At 43.0% G+C, this 23,728-nt stretch overlaps 1 protein-coding gene across 1 annotated transcript in view; it reads left to right on the forward strand.

The window, feature by feature from the left end:
- The window catches only part of klhl5 (kelch-like family member 5), a 59,340-nt gene that overhangs the window by 2,317 nt on the left and 33,295 nt on the right, over positions 1-23,728 (forward strand). The window contains 1 exon segment of the mRNA XM_047577355.1: positions 611-674. Within this exon segment, the coding sequence (XP_047433311.1) occupies positions 611-674 (64 nt within the window).

Genomic DNA, 23,728 nt, shown 5'->3' on the forward strand with positions numbered 1-23,728 from the left:
AAATAAAAAATATAAAAATAATATAATATAATATAATATATAATATAAAAATAAATTTAAAAAATAACGCGTGTTTCCAAGCAAGCATGCAACTGAACATGTACAGACACAGAAGTTTCCAACTATACATTAATATTTATTATTTAATTTTGGATGATGACCCTGTAAATTTAGTAAATCTGTGTCATTTTTCATTAAGTTATTATACATTTTTAGACGTTTATTAGAAAGTGTGTTGCTGCTCTGCGTCTATAGCCGGCTAACTATTGCACCAGTGACTGAACAGATTCAGTCCTCTGATAATCAAATGGGGAAGTGTTCAGTCTTAATTTACTGTCTAGTTCACATAGTGATAATTATAATTTTGAGTCAAATATTGTGAACTGATTAACATATTCAAACTCTACATAGATCTAGATAGATTTTAGATACTGTTTTGCATACTGAATATACATTTTATTCTTAGTTTGTTATCTCCATCGCTCCACAGCCTCACCCAGATAGCACAAGCTGGGAGCTGGAAGATAACAGATGGGGTGAAGCGTCCTGATCAAACTGGTCAGTGCTGTGATAAAAACTGAACGTTAACACATTTTTTTACATTTTTCAGGGGAGCAGCTGGAAACCCCTCCAGGATCCCGCAGTCTCCCGGAAACCTGCTCCGAAACACACAGGTACGGGTTTTTCCCTTCTTGTTGTGTTTTGCGTGTGTGACGTGTAAACTGCCGCGATATCGCGCTGTGATTGACACTGAGGAGGTGGAAAGAAAAACCTCCCTTTTAGCTATGACGGTAAGACGGGAGATGCTGCCAGAAATCCAATAAATCCTAACTGGAGTCGACTGCTCGGGAAGCAGAGGGAGTTGCAGGGAGACCTCGCCGAAAGTGTCCTTGGAGAGAGAGAGAGCGCCTGAGAGAAAAAGACGGGTGTTCAAACAGCCTTCGGATGCTGTCGGGTGGTTTACTTCCCGTTTCACTGCTTTTCCAGCAGCAGGGGCTGAATATGGGAACGTGCCGTCGGCCTCAGAGGCCTCTTGACGGCTAGAGAGCAAATTGCTCCCATACATAGTGCGGAAAACAACCCACAGGAGAGGTTTTGGTTTAAACCTTACTGTTAAAGGTATGTGTTAATGGGCAGAAGGTATTAAACAAATATTTATACATATTGGGAAACACTTGCTTAACTTGATTTCAACACAAACAGCTGACTGATTATGAATGAAAGGTGCAATAGTTGCTGCATTTTCCCTTGAAATACGAAAAACCTAAATATCACAATAAAAAACTGGTAATGATAACACCTACATTTCAAAAAAACATCTCTCAGATATCACTAAAACACTCTTACACTCTTGTGAGGTGGCTTTTCAGACGTATCGATATGAAAGCTTATTGTAAAAGTGCTATGGAAACACCTTTTTTCCTCAACTCCCCATCACCGGCGTCACTGGAGATGAAGCAGAGGGTCACATGTTCCTCACGAGACGAGACTTTACAGGAGTTACGGCTTATTCTCAAAACGCCTTTCAGTGGAAACGTGTGCAAGGAGCAATTGTGCTTTACTGAAATTTCACAAGTATCGCTTTTTAGTTTGAAACGCAGCTAATGGTTGTGGTGCAACTTAAACAAACACGTTTAAAGCAGCGGGTGGAATTTGATAGTTGATAAAGAAATCAGACAAGAATGAAGGGACAGATGTGGAAACCTATGAGCCAGGTTAAATGCAAGTGGCAACAGCCAGAGAAGAGAAATGAAGGCAGAAAGTGTAGCGTCAGTAGGTGTTTTTGTGTTTGACCACTTGATGCTGACTCTAAAACTGAACCGGTCCCCGTAGAGCTCTGTGAACTTTAGATGACAGGTCGGTGGGTTCCCTCATCCGTTGTCAATGGCTGTGTGCCAAGGTGTTAACCGCCCACCTCAGCTCCACTCACCTTCAACTCCTTCGTCCATTTTTGAGCTTTGCACTGATCAGGCATAACATTATGACCACCTTCCTAATGTTGTGTAGGTCTCCCTTGTGCCTCCAAAACATCAGAGAATGGACATGGGCCTTCTGAGGGGTGTCCTGTGGTGTCTGGCTACACAGTGTTGGGTTGAAGGGAGGGGCCTCTGTGGATCATCCCAGAGATACTTGCATTTGGAGGCCAGGTCAACACCTTATGCTGTATTTTATGTTTGTGTGTGTGTTCTTGTGTCAGGTTGAATCCTGCTGCTGCCATCAAGGATTGTCATTGCTTTGGGGTGGGGGTGTCTGGTCCAGTCCAGGTGGGTGGTACATGTCTGAGGAACATCCACATGAATGAACACCAGGTTCAAACATTGTTCAGAATGTATTGTTGCAAGACTGTCAATGTTAATTACTTCTCCTCTCTGCGGTCATAATGTTGCGCCTGAACGGTGTATTTCCCCCTTATTTTAGCCTTTATGCTAAGTTAGGATGTGCTGCAGCTTTACGTCACACAGATGTGACAGTGGTACCTTTGTCTTTACCTCCAACTGTCCAAGAAATCAGACAAATGCTAAAACCAATCACGCAACCTTCAGTATAAATAAACCTCCCTTCTATAAATCTTTTCATGAGCTTTTCTCTGGCACTAACCAAGACGGGAGCCTAAATAATAGCAAATCACCGTGTTTATTGTCCACAACTCTTGGAGGTGATAATGAACTCCGCAGCCTCCTGGGATCTTTAGATGTATAGTCGTATATATTTGGGGTTTTTGGCTCACCTTCAGCCCGTTTAAATTATGCATGCGATCAAACAGGTGATTTGCTCCGCACTCGTCCATCTGTCTTGTCCAGAGATCTGAAGCATCTGTCACACGCAGCTAACAGTTCACATCTGTCACTTTTAATGCTGCAGTGTGGGAGGCTGCGCAAACGCTGACGAGGTGAGAAGTGTGTGTGTGTGTGTGTGAGAAAGAGAGAGACTGGGAGTAAAAAGACGGCCATACTTATCAGCAATAAACTTTTCTTTAAACCCAAGTGATTTGTTCAGCATCATGAGCATAAACCACGCTCGCCGTCAGATGCTTTGACAGTCTGCAGCGTCATCATGGACAAGAATCACTTGAGAGAAACTGATAGTCAGGCTTTTCTTTTTTTTTATTTATTATTATTTTTGAGCTCTGCATTAAGGCCGAATCCAACGTAGAGAGTTCAGAGATTGAATGTAACATCCCGATGAGATTAGGGATTTCGGTACGAGAGAATATATTTAAGAGCAGGCTCAGCGCAGGTTATTGTTGTGGATGTAGGATATTTGATCTTCCCCTCAGTGTGATTTCTGAACTTAATCCTCGGATCTGCTTTAAATGGACACAATGGTGTTTTCAGACGGGCGAAGACATCAGCAGCCGCGGTGATTTGAAAATTCTCTTTCATCCTCCACATCAGGAGGAGTCAGAGCCGTCAGTCTGAAGGTCACACTCTATTTGGTGTAGGTTTTGTTTCATATAATACAGTATACAGGGTATATATATATCTTTCGTTTTCTGATGTGCTTTGTCCCAGTTGTCTTTTATATATTCACAGTGCATCAATTTAAATGTGCTCAGCTCAAATTTCATGTCACGCTGCTGAATAAAACCCAGCGTGCTTATGAGACAAGGAAAACACCACTCTTGCTGCCCTCTGTCTACTTTTGTCGCACAGTAACTGTGTCACTTCTCATCTTTGACTCTTAATCTACCATCTGGCATCTCAGGAGGAAGCGGACTATCTAATCTCTTCCAACTTTTTAGCCTCACAGGCGGCGCCGTTAGATGCGATGGCAATCTGTCAGTGGGACACTTTGGCCGAGAGTGCAATGGTAATGGATGGACTGAACTTTTGCACAAATATTTGTCACTTGGCTTCGGTGACTTCCTGCCTATTTCTCAACAAGGTGACATTTGTGGTCCGTGGTAAAATACAAATATTGAATGGATTGTCACGAATGGTTGAAGTAAAGACATTTGAGGTCTCGACCAGAGGACGCAATTAATATTTGATGTGTTTTACTCCATTAACCCCTAATTCACTGTTTTGTGCTAATTATAGATATAAGCATCCCAGTAGGAGCAAAGCTGAGATGGTGGACCTGATAAAATGTTACCTGTTCATATTAATATACTGACTTTGGACCACAACGGCCAAGTAAATTATTTCAGGGACAAAGCCACGGCCGTAAAGCCTCACATATCGTCACTATAACTCAATCCATAGTTCAGTAGATATTCAGTTCAGATGATCCACCACATCTTTGCAGTCTTCTTCGGTGAGTGGCGCTGGCCTTGATGTTGTCCCATGGGAGCGCACCGACCGCTGTGTCTGTTCAAAGAGACTCTGACATCAGATGTGAGTGACCTCATCAATTTTTCTGTAGCTGTCCATAACTCCTTATCAATGACTGGTGGCCCCTCTCAACTGATAGCGTGACCTCAGCCGGTGTGACGTTTAGCACATGCGTACAGTACGTGGTGTCATGCAGTGGTGAATAAATAGAAAACCCCCCTCGGGTGCATTTCGTGTGTCGTCGCAGCACATTTTTAAGCTTTGATCGTTGTCTCACTCAAGATTTAATAAAACACAGGAAAACCTCAAGCTGCGTATTTATAGCATGCAGCCTTAGCTCTTTACACTACTACTATTAGTGTGCAATAAGAGAAAGCAGCGACTATCTTCACATTAACATTATGTCCAATTAGTGTAAACACATTATTTACACTTTACACATCTCTTAATGGCAACTTTCTCACTGTTAAGTTTGTTGTCAGCGTTCTTTGTTTTTGCCTCTAAGACCTGAACATTACCAAACAGCAGACGCCTATTTCAATTCTGACTAAAAAGGGAGATAAAAGCCATTCTACCGTGACGTGCAAATATGTGAGTGAGTCCTTAAAAAACCACAAAAGCAATACTCGTCTCACTCATCTGAAAATGCATCCGGCAACGCTAGCAGAGAACAGACCAGAACGCCCTGCAGTAACCGAGAGGAGGAGGCCGACAATTTACTGGTGAAGTTTATTGTCAAAGTCGTCATCAGCTGCACGGAGAGAGAGAGACTTCAGAGAAATACTGCATTTCTATTCTTTTTTCTTTTGACCTGGTTACACATGCAATTTGCAGAGCAATGATGGAACTATGCTGCAATGCCTTGAATTTCTACTAGAAAGGCGTTTAACTTTAGACAGTTGAGTTTACACTTCAAGTTTAAGCTGCAAAAACAATTTACTGTAAAAGCAAAATACTTCTTTGTTTCCTCAGGGATCTTTCTTTGTACGAATACAAGTAATAGTTATATTACTTCTAACCGACACTGCAGTTTACTATTTTAAATTGCAAAGTCAGAATCGAATCGAAAAGAAGAAACAGTGATAATTATGATTAATCAGTTCAAAACTTTATAAATCGCTTTTGAATCGATTCAGGAATCAGGCCACTTTTGAGTATTATTGAATGCTATTGATGGTGCTGAGTTGCAGCCTATTTTTACACTTACCTGCAACGCACAGTATGTAGGACATAGGCTGTCTGTTCTCATCATATCTGTTCAGGTCAAGAACATAAATTTCATTGCTGTAAAGCATAGGTCTTCAGCAGGGGGTCTGCAGGAGGGGGTTTGCGAAATCCTTGATTAGACATTTTTCATATATTGTTTAATTAAATTTGTTTAAATGCACATTAACACAAAACCAACGCATTTTAGGAATAAATGGACGTGGAGGACGTCATCTTTCATTCAGCGCTTCACTCATTCAGTGATACAACACAGTTTCACACAGAGCGCTGCACTAGCCCAGACCTGTCAATCAAAGCCTTCTGTACACGGTAGACCCCGCCCCCATCACTGCTGACCCAATCACAAGGCTGTATATTACACACTGATTCTGTCAGGTTCCCCATGATTGACCGTGATCCTATTCAGTCCAGAGGTGAAATCCCAGATGCACGCTGCAAAATTAGCCGAAGCGATGCTAACAGTGTGATAATAATAATAATGGATATGTATAAACAACACTAGACTGAGTTTAATATAGAACACATACTTGATCTCTCCATCAGTAAGCTGCAAAGCATTACTTTCTGCTATGTATTAGTTTGTAATCAGAGAATAGTTGGAATCGACTTAACTTTCATCACATATATAATATAGTTTGTTTATGTAAGTAACTGCACCATCAGTAGATGTACAATACATGAAGTAAATCTGTGGAAAGACAATTTGAGTCCGAGTGGTGTCGCAGTGAGCAGAGTTTTGTAATGTTGCTCCGAAAACTCTAGTAACAATTCTTTTTTTTTTTTTACCCTTTTGTGTTAAACGAATACACATTTTCACGGAGCTGCTTGTGCGCTCATAAGCAGCGTATTGATTGTGTGGGAGCTATTTGAAAGTGATAAGCATAATTTAAAAAAGAATAATAATAATAAAACAAATGGGGAGAGCTGGTGGGAAATTAGGTGAAGGGGTGGTGAGTGTGTTTTTCCATTAAAAACAGAGCGAGGGGAGGAGGGAGGAGGGCTGTGGTGATTTAGTGCTGTGTCAGCAGAAAGGCGTCGCCTGGCTCTCCAGAGACGAGGCCGCCATGAAGCTTTATGACTTTTTATGGAGAAATTACGACGTTTCGCGAAGAGATTATCATTACCAGGGAATCTTTAAAGGTGATGAGGAGCTCCAGACTCGTCCGCCTTCTTCTCGAGTCTGCTTGTTTTTCGGTGTTTCACAACATTCATTTGAGCTCTGAACACAAGATGTTCTTGAATCTTTCTCCACCCTTCCTCTCTATTCTGTTCAAAGAAGCATAGTGCCTCAGTTATTTCCCCTTTCTCTCTCTTTGTCTCTCTCTCTCTTTACTCTCTCAGAATTTTGAGACTTTCAGAGTTGCGTCTCCCCTTGTGTGTCTTTGTGTGTGTGTGTGCACTGAAAAGAGCCATACTGTGCACTTTGAAAGGAAAGCACACCCGCTAAAGTGGGCTAAAGTGGGGTGAATTTACAGGAAGCTCTGAGCCGTCGCGCTGCATCTCTTTACGTTTCACCTTCTCCCTCCTTCTCCTCTCTCCTCTGCCGTAACCTTTCTGGTGAGAAAATGCCATGTCAATAAAAGCTTTTTAACATGAGGAAAAAATCAATGTGCTCCAATTGCACCTTTTTTCAAGCGTGCCTCGCGCACAAATGAGAGCTTTGGCTGCAGCACGCGGGATGACTGATGTGTAAGAGTCGGGTTAAAAACCATTCAAAGGAGGATTTCAGTCACTGCAACATGGCGCACATCAAACTCTAAGGCTGTTGAAATCGTGTTAATGTTGATGCGTCGAAACATCAACACTTTACACCTTAAAGTGCTTTATTGGTCACAATTCATGCCATCAACTTTTATTATCCTGAACGGGGAAAAGCAGCCTTGTGGGCACGGTTGCAGTAAAGACACACAATAAAAAATGTGCCATAAAAACAATACAAACACGATAAAAATGCATTAACATAAAAGCTCAATAAAAATCATGATAAATAGACGTGTCATATATCCACATGGGTTAGTAAGAGCAGACCGTAAATCTCCTGTTGGAGGTATCAATCCAAATCTAATCACTCTGGAGTGATTTCTGTAATATTTCCTGTTCATATAAGAGAAACGATTCATCAATTAAGCAAATAACATCCTCACGAGTCAGAGATTTCATTAATTAAAGATACCTGATGATCTTCATTGTGTTGTTTTCCTCTCCTTTAATTTCCTGCCGTCTGTCTGATGAAAGTAGAAAATATCTAGAAAAAAATAGGTATTTTTCCATCTAAATTATTTTTCTCTAACTGGTGGAAACACCCATCAATAGATACAACATTAAATGTATTTAAATAATTTAAAACTGGACTGAAACCAAGCTAATGTTGTATCAGCTCATCACCAGTTTAGATCTTAATAAACTCTTAATTCAGTTCAGTTTGTTTAAAGGATCAGTTTGTGTGATTTTGTGCTATCTAGTGGTGAGGTTGTGAATTACAACTAATTGAAAACGCATCTATTTCCAAATGTGTAGACAAACTGACAGTGGCATACACATTATAAAATCACAAAATGCCCTCTCCAAAGCCAATTGTAGTTTGTCTATTCTGGGAAACAAAATGCACAAAAATGGCAGCAGAACATGATGGGCTCTGTGGCAGAGGTCCAACTACTTACCAAGAACAAACGTCCAAAGATTGTGTACTTAGTGTAGATAAACGCCCTCTATCTAGGACTCTTTCTACACCAACAGAATTTCTTTTTTTTTTCCATTAAACTTTAATTTAACCAGGAACATCCCACTGAGATTAAGAACCTCCTTTCCAAGCAGATCCTGGATAAGACAGACAGCAGCAAATACAAAACACAGTCACAACATTTCACAGTTTGTTGCTACAGTTGAAATGTATTATGAAATCATGAAAACATAATTTTGAGTGCTGTCCTACAGGGGTCTTCAACGTTTTTTAGGCCAAGGACCAACAAACTGGTGGAGAGATTAAGTAGGGACCCCCTACCTACCATATGTGTTCTATATTAAACTAGTGCTGTTTATTAAAATATACCTTATTATTATAATTTTGCATTCGATATTAAGCTATTAAAGTAATACACAGTACGCTGGCCATGCGAGCTGCACTGTTAGCTTCTCTCTTGCTAATATTGCAGTGTGGATTTCACCTGGGGACTGAATACGCTCTCTTGACCAATTGTGGGGAACCTGACAGAGTCAGCGTATAATATGCAGCCTCGTGATTGGCTCAGCAGCGATAGGGGTGGGGCCTACTGTGTACAGGAGGTTCAGATTGACAGGTCTCGGCTAGTGTGGTGCTCTGTGTGAAACGACACGCATCGCTGAATAAGTGACGTGCCGACTGAAAGACAACATCTTCTGCGTCCATTTATCCCTTTACTAACATAAATTGGATTCATGTCAATGTGTATTTAAAGAAACTTAAATCTGTGGAGGAAAATGAAAAAAATAAATATATATATATATATATATATATATATATATATATATAAAATGTCTAATCAACCAAATATTTGCAGACCCCCGTTGAAGACCTGTGCTACACTATGTTCCATTTTGTCATAAATCCTGCTATTTAACTACCTACAGAGTGGATCAAAATACTTTTCCAAGGTATTACCACACATTAACTGACTTAAATGACACAATTTCAAATTGTGCTCCATGTATTCTTTAAGCATCTTAGGGTGCCTTCTGAAACGAGTCAGTGTTATGACCTTAACCGATTAAAGAACAGCTTGTCTTCTTGCTGGTTTTATTAGGGAATTTATAGATCTGACTGTGTGTCTGTTATTTAACGACCCTGCTATTTACAGAGCCCTTCAAGCATATACTGACTGAAGCGCTCCTTCAAAGATGCTCACATCATCTTCTTTCTCCTGTTCTGTGGCTGGTATGAATATGGTGTGGTACTCATAGGGCGTTGCTATTCTTGGCAAGTCTTATTCGACAGCTTGTACAATGAAAATAAATCTAGACTTTAATTAATTTTAGAACTTTGAAATCAGACTCACGCTCAGAAATGAAGCCAGCAGATGTTTTGGGATAAAGCCGACTGGCAGATTTGTCTTTACTTCAGATGTGCGTCCTTTAAATGGATAGCCTTTTCCATTAATCAGTGGGAGTAGATTAAGTATGTTCTTAATTGCAGTTATTCTCCCCTCCTTTTCTCGTCTTCCCTGCTATCAGAAACATCAGATGCATGCTAAAAGCTCTCTTGTGGTAAAATATGAGGAACTGAGGGGCTAGTTATGCAGTGATGAGCTGCTGTGTCAGCGTCCTCTAAACACTCCCCCGTCCTGTAATTATCCCACCTACCGCTGATTAATGGTTAGTCACTTTGTCCAACAAGACCTCCTGCTTCTCACTCCAGTCTGCGTCAATATCCACTCGTTCTTATTCCATATCTGTTTCATCCCATTTTGATTTCTTTCTGTATTCTGTAATAAAGCAGCACACTTTGGCTGCATGCCTTTATGTGTCTGCCTGTAGACTTCCACTGCTATTCTATTTCATTTGATGCCACTTGCATCTTGCGACTTTTCCCATGTGACCAAGCCAGTGCATGCAGGTGAACAGGGAGCTGGTGGAAATAGATCCTACTGCAGTGAAAAGCTAGCGCGGCTAATTTCAGTGTTTACTTTTAGTTCACCTCAGAGACAACTATCTGGGTATAGCTTTAGGGCAACGGCTCAGTTTACCCGACATTGTTCTTTCATCATTAATCACTAAAACGACGAAAGCAGGGAGCAGCGTTTCCCAGAACTGACACGTTTCCAGATGAGATGCAGTTTCAAAAATACTTTTCTAACGAGCGTTTTTAAGTGCCAGTGTGTTGTGTGGGTTATTTTGTCAATTCCATTTTAGGTGTTTTTATTTTCTGTCAGTGCCACATTGTCAGGTTCTGTTCCACTCAGTGATTTCCATTTTCCATTTCTGTTTTAGCCATTCTGCTTTACCGAGCCTCCTCTCTCTCTCCCTCCCTCTGTGTGTGTGCACACTTGGAATAAAAACATATCTAAAACTAGTCCTTTGCTCTTTGAATCTGGGAAGAATTTTGAACGGCGCCTCACTTTATATAACACAATTTTCGCGTTGAAAAGAAGAATCGATATCATGGCTGTTACGCCGGCGCAGGGATCCTGCAGCAGTAAAAGGACTTAAAGTGATCAAAGGTGCGCTCGCGCCTCACGCTCGCGCCTCCCTCTCTCATCCATCTCAGTTTCTTTTCTCATATATTTCTTTTGTTCTTTTCTGAAAAGGCCAAAAACATAACACTCACACTAAGTGAGGAATTGATCCAAAAATTGACCAAGTGTCGTGGGGCTGACAAAGTGCTTTACAAAATGTGATTTGTGGGTCGGGATTGGTTTGGGATTAGGCAAACATGAAGTTGCAGGGGCAGACGCATTTGTTTTGTGTTTTCCTCAGCTAGTATAATTTTTATTGATCGCCTCTGATTTCTCCCCTTTCACCTGTCTAACTTAATTCATCTCCCTGTGTATACCCGTCCTCGTGTCTCATTGCTTCCGCTGCCTCTCAGGTTTATGGATCAATGACTGGAGTGGGAGGAGAGGGGAGGATGGGGGGGGGTAAGGTGACCTTCTTCTTACTGACCGATCCAAGGGCTTGCTGGACAGAGCGCCATCTAATCCACAGGCTAAAAATGCCTCAGCAGCAAGCAGACACCATCTATTTTCACACCGGCAAAGGAACAAATAATACTGTGGTGGCTCTATGAGAGTGCATGTGATGGCGAATGTGCTGTTTTTTTTGTGCTTTCTGCATGTCAGACATGGGGATAAATTAGAAAGGTGGACTGACAATGGTTCATTGCTTGTTTATTATTATTGTCATGTCGTCATAGTTTGTAGTATTGTAAAGCTCTCTGCGGCTGATGCAAATGTGATGTCAAAAGACCCAAAAATTTCATCAACCCCATTGGTTTGTGTCTAATAGAGACAGAGAGTCGGTGGCTGGCAGATCCTGGTACCAGTACTGCATCTTAAAGCAGCATCAAGCCTCGTTTTTATATAAACAATGTGATGATGCGGGTCACCCCTCATCCGGCATGGCAGTTTGCCTTGAAAGCTAAATTAATAATGGGCTTACAGTGCACGGCCAGACACGTGACTGCAGCTGAATGATAATGTCGCTCTGTGGGGTTCTTACATTCGCTAACACATCAACCATATGAGCTTTATAAGATAATAAAATGTCCTCTTTTTACAGCTCGGTCACTGATCCAAAGCAGCCAGCGAGAAAAACTTTGGCAAATTATATTTACTGCCAGGAGTTAAATTAGCAAAAATACTGGGTTAATAGTAATTACAGCAACATGATGTGCTGTGTCAGATTTGTGTCTTGTATGAAACTTAAAGTGTAAAACAGCATGTTTTAATGAGGGGTTATACCGATCAGGCATAACATTATGACCATGTGCCTCCAAAGCAGTTGTGATTCATCAGAGAATGGACATTGTCTTTCTCAGGGTGTCCTGTGGTGTCTGGAAACAGAGTGTTGTTATTGGGGGCCTTTAGGTCCTATGGGTTGAGGGGAGGGGACCTTTGTGGATCATCCCACAGGTGCTGGGATCTAATAAATTTAGAGGCCAGGTCAACACCTTGTGCTGTTTTTCATGTTTTTTTTGTGTCTGTGTCAGGCTGCATCCTGCTGGGGATGACTGCTGACATCAGAGAGCGTCATTGCTGTGGGGTGAGCGGTCTGGTCTAGGTGGATGTTATGTGTCCAAGGAACATCCACATGGATGTCGGGTCCAAAGGTTTCCCAGCAGAACATTGAATTTTAATGCTTATCTGTGTATGTACTGGAACCAATTCTTTTGGCCAGACACAGCATCTTACTAAAACTAACTAACATCATAGTGTTTTCCTGAAAAGACGTCATTTGGTATCTTTGTTGTCATCTACCTCTTTATTTAGAAGAAAGCGAACAAAAATATTTTTCAAAATGTGTAAAACTGTAGTATTTTCTCTGCAGAACGTTTCGTTTTATTAGTGGCTGTGTGAACTGGTCCCTTAGCATCCGCCTGCAGATAGATTAAAAAAGAAAAGAAAAAAAAAAAGCTTACGTTATTTGAATTACCGTAGTTCACCAATGGAGAAAATTGAAAGTGTGGCTGAACTGAACACTGGGAAGTTGCGCTTTATGAAAAAAAAAAAAAAAAGCAGCTGTCATTACGGTAATGATGATGCACCGCTGCTGCCGGCTGCAGGTTGGGGAGCGTATATATAGTCAATGGGAGCGACGCACGAATTGAGTTATACTCTTGAGATGTCACGAAGGCCTTCCAGACAAAAGCACAACTTCGCAGTGTTTAGCAGCAATTTGTATATTGTCAATAGCGCAAACAACTGAGAGTTACGGTAATTCAAAAACCGCGAGCTTTGACGTATCGCCGAATATCCGCTCGATTTTAACTAGTGATATTTGATACTGTACCGATTTCCCTTCCGATTCGATACCGAGGAAAATTGAGGCTGGTATCGTTGATATCGATCCGATACTGATATTTTCTGTAAATACACCCTAATGTATCTGGTAAACCTAAAAAACATAAAAAAATAAAAATAAAGGACTACATTTCAAATCATAGCTTGATAAAGAATACAGAATATGGTGATGGAAAGTGATGGAAATGAATAGATCAAATAATAAAACCATTAAAATAAGTTATTGTTTAAAAACTAAGGACTATTGTAAAATGATTAATTCTGACGCTGTGCTCTCCTCCTCCTCATAAATGGCTCGTATCCTGTTACTTTCCACTCTGTTCCTGCATTACCTCAAATGATTAAAGTATCAAAAGTATCGATATTTAGATTTGAGTATCGATTATAGAGCATAATGACTGGGAGTCGGAAATATCGATATTTCACTACGCACATTACTAGTTTCGAGATCTGCAGACGTCTCTGACCTCCACGTCAAGTTCCATCACTCACACATTATAAATGTTTCACTTCATCCAGAGACACTCTCAGTTGTAGTCAGGAAACATTTAATAACAATTCAGTCGTGCAAGAAATGGCATTGACGCTGTAGGGTTAAAGTTTTTCAGACCGCGTATCGCACTCTCAGATCCTCTGTCACAGTATTGAGGGACTGTCAGCACCAACGTAGCAGCTTCTCTCTGCCTGTTTTCCCCATCACTCTCTCTTTCTCTCTACTCGTGACACTCTCATTTCTGTGGGAGCGACGGGCTGTGATTGGCTTGTGGCTGCAGGGCAGAGTAAATTATTAAGGCCTGCTCTTTATTTGGCCATAAATGTTCTCTCTCTCTCTCTCTCCCTCTCTCTCTCTCCCCTCCTCCATCCCTCCCCCCCCCTTGTGTTTTCAACATCCTCCCTTCCCTCAACACTCTGCCCATTTAGAGAAGAGAGCGAACAGGAAAAGAAAGCACTGCAGTGAGCGGGGAGGGGAAACGGAAAGGGAAAACGACACAGGGATGAATGTGGTTTATAGTGATGAACCGGAGTGGAGGAAAAAAATGTCAGTAGGGAAATTGGAAAAAAGAGCTATGTAGCATTAGAGAGCAGCACAGAAGAGTGACAAAGGGAGGGTAGCTGATGAATTGCACAGTAAGCGCTTCCTCCACACCTGCCACCTGCCCTGCGATCGGACCTGAACGCACCATGTTCATCTAACAGTCCTAGTATTTGCCGTCTGTGCAGTACGCGCCTCCGCTTGCAAAGTTTTATCAGAGAGGGTCCAAGTGAGCTGAGTCACTAATGAACTGACAAATGGGTGAGGCCGGAGAGAAAGGAAGAGAGACATTTGGAAAGAGAGAAGGAAAGAACGAATAGAGTTGTTTTCATTTCCATCAATAATTCAGCACGTGTATTATCTCCCGGTGTATGCAGATGCAAACTTAATGCCTCAGCGATTTTTACAGCGGCGCGCAGCAAACCCCTCACGTGCCCGCACATAAACACAGACCAGAGGGCGAGGGATCGTCGGTATCATTTTGCCAAGCAGATGTGCAATTTATGTAAACACACGATTCTCGCTGTGAGAAATTCTCACTGCATAAACGGTAGTGGGCTGATTGGTAGTGTACTTTCTCTAACAGCTGATGTGTTTTTGAATCCATTGGGCAGCGTCTGCTTAGCACAACTGCACACTGGTGATTCATAAAACAGAGCTGCACAATTGTGCCAATGACTGCAGTTTACTGCTCGGCCTTTTCCTTTTTTTGCCTCCTCCAGACGGTGGTGCCGACCGGATCCACCGCCGGTGGATAAACTTTTCATAAGTACCTTTAACATACAGCTCCACTTCACACAAACTGTCCCTTTAAAAACAGCAAATGCCGACTAAAGTGTTTTACAGGGATATTACAAATGGCACCTAAATAATTAAAATGAAGTGCAATGGGAAAACTAAAAGCAATCGATAACAGGGCTGTCAGCGCGAATTCCATTTAAAGCTCTTAATTTTTTAACACACAATTTCACCGTCCGCCGTGGCTCATAGTTTAGGAAATTAGAAAAGTGACGGTGACGGTTAATGTGAATAAACCTCTCTCCCCTAAATATAAAAATATAAGGCCTGCATGAGTTTGCAGTATACGAATGAAATTATTATGGAGGAAACGTATGTATAAACAATATATATTTGCATAAAGCGAAAACATTAACATTTTCATTTTTTAAGATACATTTAGAACAAAAACAGGGGTCATTTGCGATTAACAGAGTTTACGATGACCTGGGATAGGCCCTAGTGAAGATAAGCGGTGAAGAAGATGAGATGAGAGTTTTACGATGGAAACCAAGACCTTAATTGCAATTTAATGTTTTATTTCACTGGCAGCTCTCATCGATACATTTACATCTGGGGCGACTGTTAAACCCTTGTCAGAGAGAGAGAGATCATCCATCTTCTGGTTACTGTGTGACATTTGACACGGCAGCCATTGCAACGAGGGCGTGTATTCTTCATTAGCATGGTATAACAATTTACTGCCGTACAGCGCTTCATATGTAGGAGATTAACAGGGGGAATGGGTTTTATCCTGACTGGATGTTGTTAGGCGGGGTCATTATATCTGCAGCTGATGGAGGGCACGGCGTGATTTACTGGGGGCCGTATAATCTCACATCACCTCATAAACTTCTCTTTGTCCCGCAGCCGCAGCAGATTTTAATGTCAAAGTTGAACCGGAACGGACATCGAGGCCAAATGTTGGGCGCCAACAGATCCATTGGCTGCCTCGGCTCGGAAAGCATGTCTGCGTGATTGGGTGTTGGGGGCAGGAGCTGATATTCAAGGAGTCTCATTAGGCTGAATGCGAGCCGGCCCCAGCATCCTCATCATCCTCATCATCCTCATCATCATCCTCTTCCTCGTGCTCTGGAGTTTCTAAACAGATGCACCACTCAGCAAATGTAGTTAAATTTTTCAGTTTGCATTTTCCCTCCTTGTTTTTTTTTTCTTTTTCCTCTATCCATCCACTTAGGCAATTAGGGAGAACCAGAGCTGGCAAGCCAGACCAGAGCCATTATGTGTTTGTGTATGGGTGTGTGCATGTGTTGTGCTTCCTTGCTCGTGCGTGCAAGACGATGCACTTTAGGGGCAAAAATGGATACTATTTTTGCCTCCCACTGCAACAAGCATGGATCACAGTAATTGGACAGTTTGGTTCACACTTGGGCAGACGAAAACCTTATGTGTGTTTGGCTCCCAGAACTGGTCGGAAAATGCTTCCATAAGGCCTTCCTCGTCCATCTGACTGCACATGATTCTCGCAAACGCACAAACGCTTTCTCTCTGCATTTGTGTTAATAAAACATGGCAGTAAAAGTGTGTCAAAGTCTTGCTCAGTGCAGAGGGAGCGGGATAGAAAGACTCTCTCTCTCTCAGTGTGTGTGTGTGTGTTCTTGTACAGCTATGTTTCTGAGGACCAGTTTGAGTTTTGCACCATCAGATTGAGGACAAGGTGCTAAGTGAGGACATTTTGGCCGGTCCTCACTTCTTTACGAGGCTGTTTGACTTGGACTTAGGGGAATTGCTTGGTCATAGCAGCATAGCACGACGCTGGAGCTGTATCATTCTGCTGGAGAATCAGCTCCTCTGCCCCGCTAGTGTTTGGTGTAGTAGTGGATCAGATGGATTGTCCATAATGGACAGCAGTTTATCCAATGTCCTCCTGTCTCTCGCTGAGACAAATTACTCTAACTCCCTACCAATCACATGTCCAGCCTTTCGGATCAATTTGTTGATCCTACTGATGTCTTCTTTTGCTGGTACTACTCCCTCAACAAACCACAGCAAAGAACAGGGCACTCGCTACAACAGACGGGTAGAAAGACTCTAGTAACTCTAGAAAGTAGAGTCTACTCAGGACCTTCTTGTACACAGCATCACTCGGTGCGTTTACATGCACGTGAAAAAAATGAATTATTGCCTTAATTGGACTATAACAGGAGAACTTTTGGCATGTAAACATGTTATCATTATCAGATTGAGACACCCAGATAATGCGATTGAAATCGGAGTTTTCATTGGATAAAGCGTGTGCGCATGCTCCACGACTGCTGCGCTGGCGTGTGACCCCAGAACAAAAACATCCAAGAAAGCCGATCGTAGAAGAAGAAGAAGAGAAACGGAGCCGTCTGAGGGATAACGCGGATCATACCTGCACCAGAAGTAGCGCGAACATTACGTACAAGATTAAAAAATGTACTATTATCCGTCTGGTTGTTGTTTGAAATGCCGGTCTGCTGCATGAACGACTCTTGTTTATTATGTCACGTAATAGGTCAACCCGGAAATCGGGCCGTATTAACGTGGTATTATCCCGCTGAGAGGACACGTATCGCCACCTAGTGTAGAGGAGGAGAACAGTTATTCAATTTTCTTGTGCTGCATGTAAACTGGGACGAGGACTGTAGTGAGAAAGTCGAATTTTGAGCATAGCTCGATTAAGCTCTGCATGTAAACGCACTGACAGTTGTCCCTCCAGTCCAGCCTGTTGTTCATTATGGTTATGGTTACAGTTAGGGTAAGGGGTTAGAGTTGGGCATTTAGTTGAGATGGTTAGGATTAGAGTGAGCGGCTAGAAAATGCATTATGCCAATGAGTGTCCTCACAAAGATAGCCATGCAAACATGTGTTTGTGTGCATGTACCTCACTGTGTCAGTGCAGGGCGTCGATCTAATTGGTGGCCATTTGTGTGTTTTGATCCTTGCCTGCTGCATTCCCACGTCTCAGAAATCACACAGGCTCGCCCGCTCCGTCTCCCACTCTCATTACCATTTACTGAATGAAGAATCTAATAGAAATCTTCTATTAGTCTCACGTAATTAATACTCGCCGTTCTCAGGCAATCATCACCACTCTCAAAGGGCAGAGGACAGAAACCAAAACAGAGACCAGGGCTGGAGGATGTGAGAAAAGTGATGAGAAGAAACGTAGAAATGAATGAACAGTGGACGGAGGCGACACCGACTCCCCCTCGAGAATTTTGTTGCGTGTATTCCGCCTGATAACGCAGAGATGTGATGAAGAAATAGGGAAAAGAGAAAGCGGGAGGGGGAGGAGCAGCAAAATGAGGTGTCTAAATCTGATGCCGAGTTTCTTTCATTCTTTCATCTCTCCTATTAGTTACTTCTCAGGAAACTGGGACAACATAGTCTGACTGGAGCTAAAATCCACTCCATCTGAATGCAGATAGAGTCCAACACACACACACACGTGCACACACACACACACACACACACACACACTACAGAGAATGCTCTCCTTGATCTGCATGGTTCTGTTATTGACTGATGTGATGGAGGATAAGAGGGAAATTACCAGCTGAAGGTGGTCTGAGTTTTATTCAGATTAGACACACACATACTCACGTTGTATTCCTACGGTTATGAGGACACTTCCTCGGAAGAACGCCTTCCCCGTCCCATTAACTCGAACTTTAACAACTGCAATTTTGCCCCCGACCGTCTCCATTTGGACAACCGGGAGGGGGCTGCATAAAGCTGAGAGAAAATGCCCCGAATAATTAATCACAAAGCAAGGAGGTTCTGGTAACCCGCGCTCTTTTTGTTGGGGAATGCGGCGAAACCATTTTTTGCACCCAGTTGATTTCAAACGACTAATGGGACTCCCTGTTAGCTCACCCGGCCCCATGAAACAAGGTTATCGGCCCCCGCTGCGGCGGTCCTACCTGCTTTCCTGTCTCCACAGACAAAAAGCATAAACGCCCAAACGAATTGCTTTGACTATGACTTATAAGATTTCACAGCGCGACACTTGTTTGTTAACCTAGCGTAGGGTGACCAGACGTCCTCTTTATCCCATACATGTCCTCTTTTTGAGACCTAAAAATGTGTCAAACTCAACTCGTTTTGTTCTACTAGAGCCTCAAACATGCTTACATCTGACTTGCATTGTGTTTATCTGTGTGGTCCCTCCCTTTTTTCCTTGCCAAATAAGTTAAAGCATTGTTGATTTATGCTAATTAGTGCCAGGTGAATCCCTCTGCCGCCACCTTAGCGACAGAGATGGAGACAGAGCAACAAGGAGAACACCAATATAACTTTAATTCTCTGTCTGTAAGAAGGAAAGAAGCAGCACAAGCAACTCCAGGTTCCCTTCCATCCTGGAAGTCCCTTTGTTGGTGTGAGATGAATTTTCCCTTTGCAGCCTCTCTCTCGCTCACTCTGACTCTCACAGCCGCGTACACGCTCTCCCTGTCTCGTTTATATGTTGGGCAGGACTGGCGTTGCAACGCAAAGGAGTGATTATTTGCTTGGCCGGTCTGATCCTGCTTTGAGTCTCAAGGACGGACTCGCCTGCAGCAACAGTATCAACCGACTGCGCAGCCGGGCGCAAGGCGGTGACCGCGTGTGCACGAGTGGCGTGCGTCTCAGTCGGCGTGTGATGTAGGGGGCCTCGGATGAAAGCGCGCCCTCGTGTTTTTTTATGTGTATGCACGCGGAATGTATAGCGCGGTTCATATTTTTCAGATCGCCGTGTGTACGTGTGTGGGCACATGATGAGCGTTTTGTCTGTGAGCCAGTGTGGAAACAATGGCTTGTGCAACGTCGTCCCTGCAGGTCTGCGCCTCAGGGAATGAGCACCACCGGCACACACACACACACACACACACACACACACACACACACACACACACATACACACATTCCCCTGTGTTTCACAGTGAGATGGGGAGCAGGAAATTGAGGTTGGGAAGGAGATGGGGGAGAGGAGCAGAGAGCGCGGGTGGGAAGGACAGGAGGAAGAGGAGGCTTTCAAAGGGTAGCAAAGGGGAGGAAAAGAAGACAGATAAAAGGAGGAAAGATAAATTGGAAGGAGGCCATTGGAGGATGCACATCACTCACGAGAGACGAGCTGATCGTCTCAGCCAGGCCAGACAGATAATGTTTCACATTCTGGCCTCATAAAATCTTTTTACGACAGCTTTCCCCAGATGACTGCTACCTGTTTTTATTTGGCTCTGTATTTGTATTTATGTGGGAGCGAGTGTGTAGCTGAATGCTTACGGAGTGCGACGTGCGGACGGGCTTTCGCTAGTATGTCTGTGCGCCGTGTGCACGCATGCTTGCAGGCGCGAACGCACATAAACAGGGCGATCATTAAGTGTGAAGTGTGTGCGAATGGGATTTCACGGGGGCGTTTTCTGGAGTGCGTGCGTTTGTGTTTGTGTGCGTCCAGACTTCTTGTAGAGCCATAAAGTCGTGGCTGAGAGTTTTGAGTGATAGCCCTGAACTACCACAGCCAGGAGACCAATAACAGTAGGCGGCTCAAGGAGGCTCTTGCCAAGTGACCAATGATTAGATCCAACTGAAGCTGAATGGCCCGTCATTCCTCAGCTTCATTTGCCCTCAGAGGCCCATTCTCAGCCTCCCTCAGTAACGGGACGGCATTTCCACTGTGGAAGCTGCAGAAATACATTGCTTTACTCTCTGGACCTTTTTTTTTTCTTCATTGTTCAGCTTTGATCTGCAGAAAGAGAACTTTTCCAGCTGGGAATTTAATTTAAGTTATTCAAGGAACCACAGAAATATATGGTCTCCTAAACTCAACAGTGCATAAATAAAATGCGAAAACCATTCTCTTCTCCCACAACACGTGCGGATATAATTATTTAACCACTCTTGTTGGGCTGGGACCCACCAGAATTGATACTGATGCAGAATTTGTGCTCAGACAAAAATTAATTGAGTAAATCAATGTGCAAGGGAGGGTAAACAAATGAATAATTTGGTTGTCATTTTAGCTAGAAACTGCACAGTCCATTTAATGCATTCAGTTGAAGCCCTTTAATTGTACACGTTAAGATAATTAGTGAAAAATAGGCAAGTGAAGCTGGCGCGGGTTCACGCTCAAGGTTACTGTAGGCATTCGTGTAACGAGGAGGACGAGGGATGGATTTAACTTTTCCACGCCTCTGTGCAACCTAATTGAAATTAATCAGAGTGTAAAGTCTTTGACATGTGCGAAGGGGTTCTGGACGCTGTGACGATCGAAGTGGAAATAAAAACAGAAGAACTTCCCAAACTTTGCTGACAACACTGATTTTGTTATGTTTACTTCATGTTAGTGGAATAACAGTGTCCATCTAAGCTTAACTCTGGTACACTGGAATCTGATGGAAGACATACTGCAGCCTATACAATGAGCAGGCATAACATTATGATCACCTTCCTGATGTTGTGTGGGTCTCCCTTGTGCCTCCAAAACAGTTGTGACTCATCAGACATGACCCTTCTGAGGGGGCCCCTGCACCAGGATGTTAGTGGGGACCTTTGAGTCCTGTGGGTTGAGGGGAGGGGCCTCTGTGAATCATCCCACAGACACTTGATCAGTTTGGGATGTAAAGAATTTGGAGGCCAGGTCAACACCTTGTGCTGTATTTCATGTTTTTTTTTTAGTTGTTCCTGAACCGTTTTTGTGAGTCTGTGTCAGGCTGCATCCTGCTGGGGATGGCTGCTGCCATCAAGGAGTGTGATTTCTATGTGGTGGGGGTGTTTAGTCTGGTCTGGGTGGGTGGTTCATGTTTAAGTAACAGCCACACGAATGCCGGGTCCATCCATGTGAGCAGTTCGTCCCAGTATCTATGTGTTGAGCTGTGTTTGGATGTTTTGTACTAGGCTATGTGCTTGTTGTTTTTAAGCAGGAACTTAATCTCTTGCAAAGTGGCTGTCACATCGTGACCAGGAAGTACTTGACGTATTTCCCTCTTAAAAGTTGTTTTATTTGGTATGGGCAGGTTTAGAAATGGGGTGTTGGTCTATTGATGTGTTTTGGCTTAGTTTGATTTAGTAAAGTTGTCTTTTGAGATTTCTGTTTTAGAAAAGGCACTCGTTGTTGTTTTACTAATTTCTTTGTTTTAACAACTCCCTCATGCCCAGCCTTAGAGCTGCGCTTCCTGTTTATTGCACTTAGTCAGTAAAAACAATAAAACCTTCACCAAAACCATTAACACCTGGTTTACCACTGTAAACTAGCGGAGGTGGGTTGTAAAAGGTGTTTAATATATGAGTGGTGGATTGTGCATTTCATATGTGATAACAAAGTCTATAACTCTAAGTCAATAACAAGTTCATTTTCATAGGTAAAAAAAAAATATATAAATCATCAAACCAGGCTGTATGTTGCTTCTAACTCTTCTGTCCTTGCTCCAGTGACCTTTTGTTATTGCTTTGCCTTAATAAAACTGCTGCTGGCTCGCATGCATTCTCACAGCCTCGGCTTGCGTGTGAGTCCATGTGCCTGTGTGTCTCTGTGTGTGTATTGACTTTGTAATATTGATCAGATAGAGCAGCAGGGCGGTCCGGCACTTAGTCATCGGCACATCCTGAAGCTGAAGGAAAGCTGTGTTCCTCAGAATCCGGGCAAACAAAAGTGGGAAAACTTAAATCGGCTGCACTCAGCCGCTCCCTTCGGTCATTTATTTATGGGAAAGATGAAATAGTTTCTGGGCCTGGCTGGCTGTATGCACGGCCAATTTATGAGTAACACATCTCCCATCTGTGTAATTCACAAACCAACCTCGGCTGTTTGACTTATTGATTTTTGCTAGAGTGGAGCTCCTAAAGCATCCCTCCCGTCCTCTTGGTGGGACTCCGTCCAGAACATACTGGCCTCCAGGTCCATAGCTCCGGCGCATCCTGTGGTCGTTTCGGGGTAAGTGCGGAAAAACTGAGGATGTTTCAAGCTCGCTGGTCCACTGGGAGCCCCGGGTGTCTGGATGCAATGGCTCCCACAGGACCCGCTCCCACTGATCATGCTCGTCTATGAATAGCTGCTGCATTGCAGATGGAGCGAAGGAAGGCGAGAGAAGGACAGGAAGATGGGACGGAAGTGTAGTAATGGATGGCGGGGGGTAATGGTTTGTAAAGAGATAGGGGAAAGAGGAATGAGACGCCGTAAGAGGTTCCAGAGAGCAGCGTGCATGGGCGTGTACATGCGCGATGGTGGGTGGGAATGAGGTGAAATTTCATTTTCAAGGACACCCAGGTGCCCCCCGCCGCGGTGATTCCAAGTCAAGTCCGACACTTTCTGTTTTCAGTATCGGACTTATGAGACTTACGAGTGCGGTCGTTCAGAGAAAATAAGATGGAGGAAGTCGCAGGGAGAAAGGTGCTGGTAGGAGTGAGTGAAGGGTGGAAACGGCGATGATAAAGAGGACGTGTCCATCGCCTCATTGCGTTTTAGAGAGTTTGATGAACGTTTAATGATTGCTGTTGCCTCACAAACCTGCATGTTCACTCACTGTGTCACTGGTCTCCCACACGCATGCAAATACACAGACGCTGGTTATCATCCTTTACAGGAGAACAATCTATTACCATATCCTGGATGAATATATATATATGAGTCTATCTGATATGGTTTGATGATTTAGCTCTTAGGTATATTTTGAAGGTGAATCCCATTAATGTGACTGTGTGAACACATTTATGTCCTAAATGTGAGTAACTAGGCCAGGGCTGCAGCTCACAGTCAATCAGTGTTGTCAGTTAATAGATGCTCATTTAATCTATTGAACAATATTGTCAAAATTCAAATATGTTTAATTTACAGTGACTGTAATGAAACCTCATTATGGAGAAGCTGAACCCAGAGAACGTTTACCAGTTTACTTCGCCGTTTAATTGACTAGTGCAGTTGTTGTCAAGAGACTGGAGACAATTTATCAAATCATTTATTCGTT

The sequence above is a fragment of the Mugil cephalus genome, chromosome 2 (assembly GCF_022458985.1).
Source record: "Mugil cephalus isolate CIBA_MC_2020 chromosome 2, CIBA_Mcephalus_1.1, whole genome shotgun sequence".
Taxonomy (NCBI): domain Eukaryota; kingdom Metazoa; phylum Chordata; class Actinopteri; order Mugiliformes; family Mugilidae; genus Mugil; species Mugil cephalus.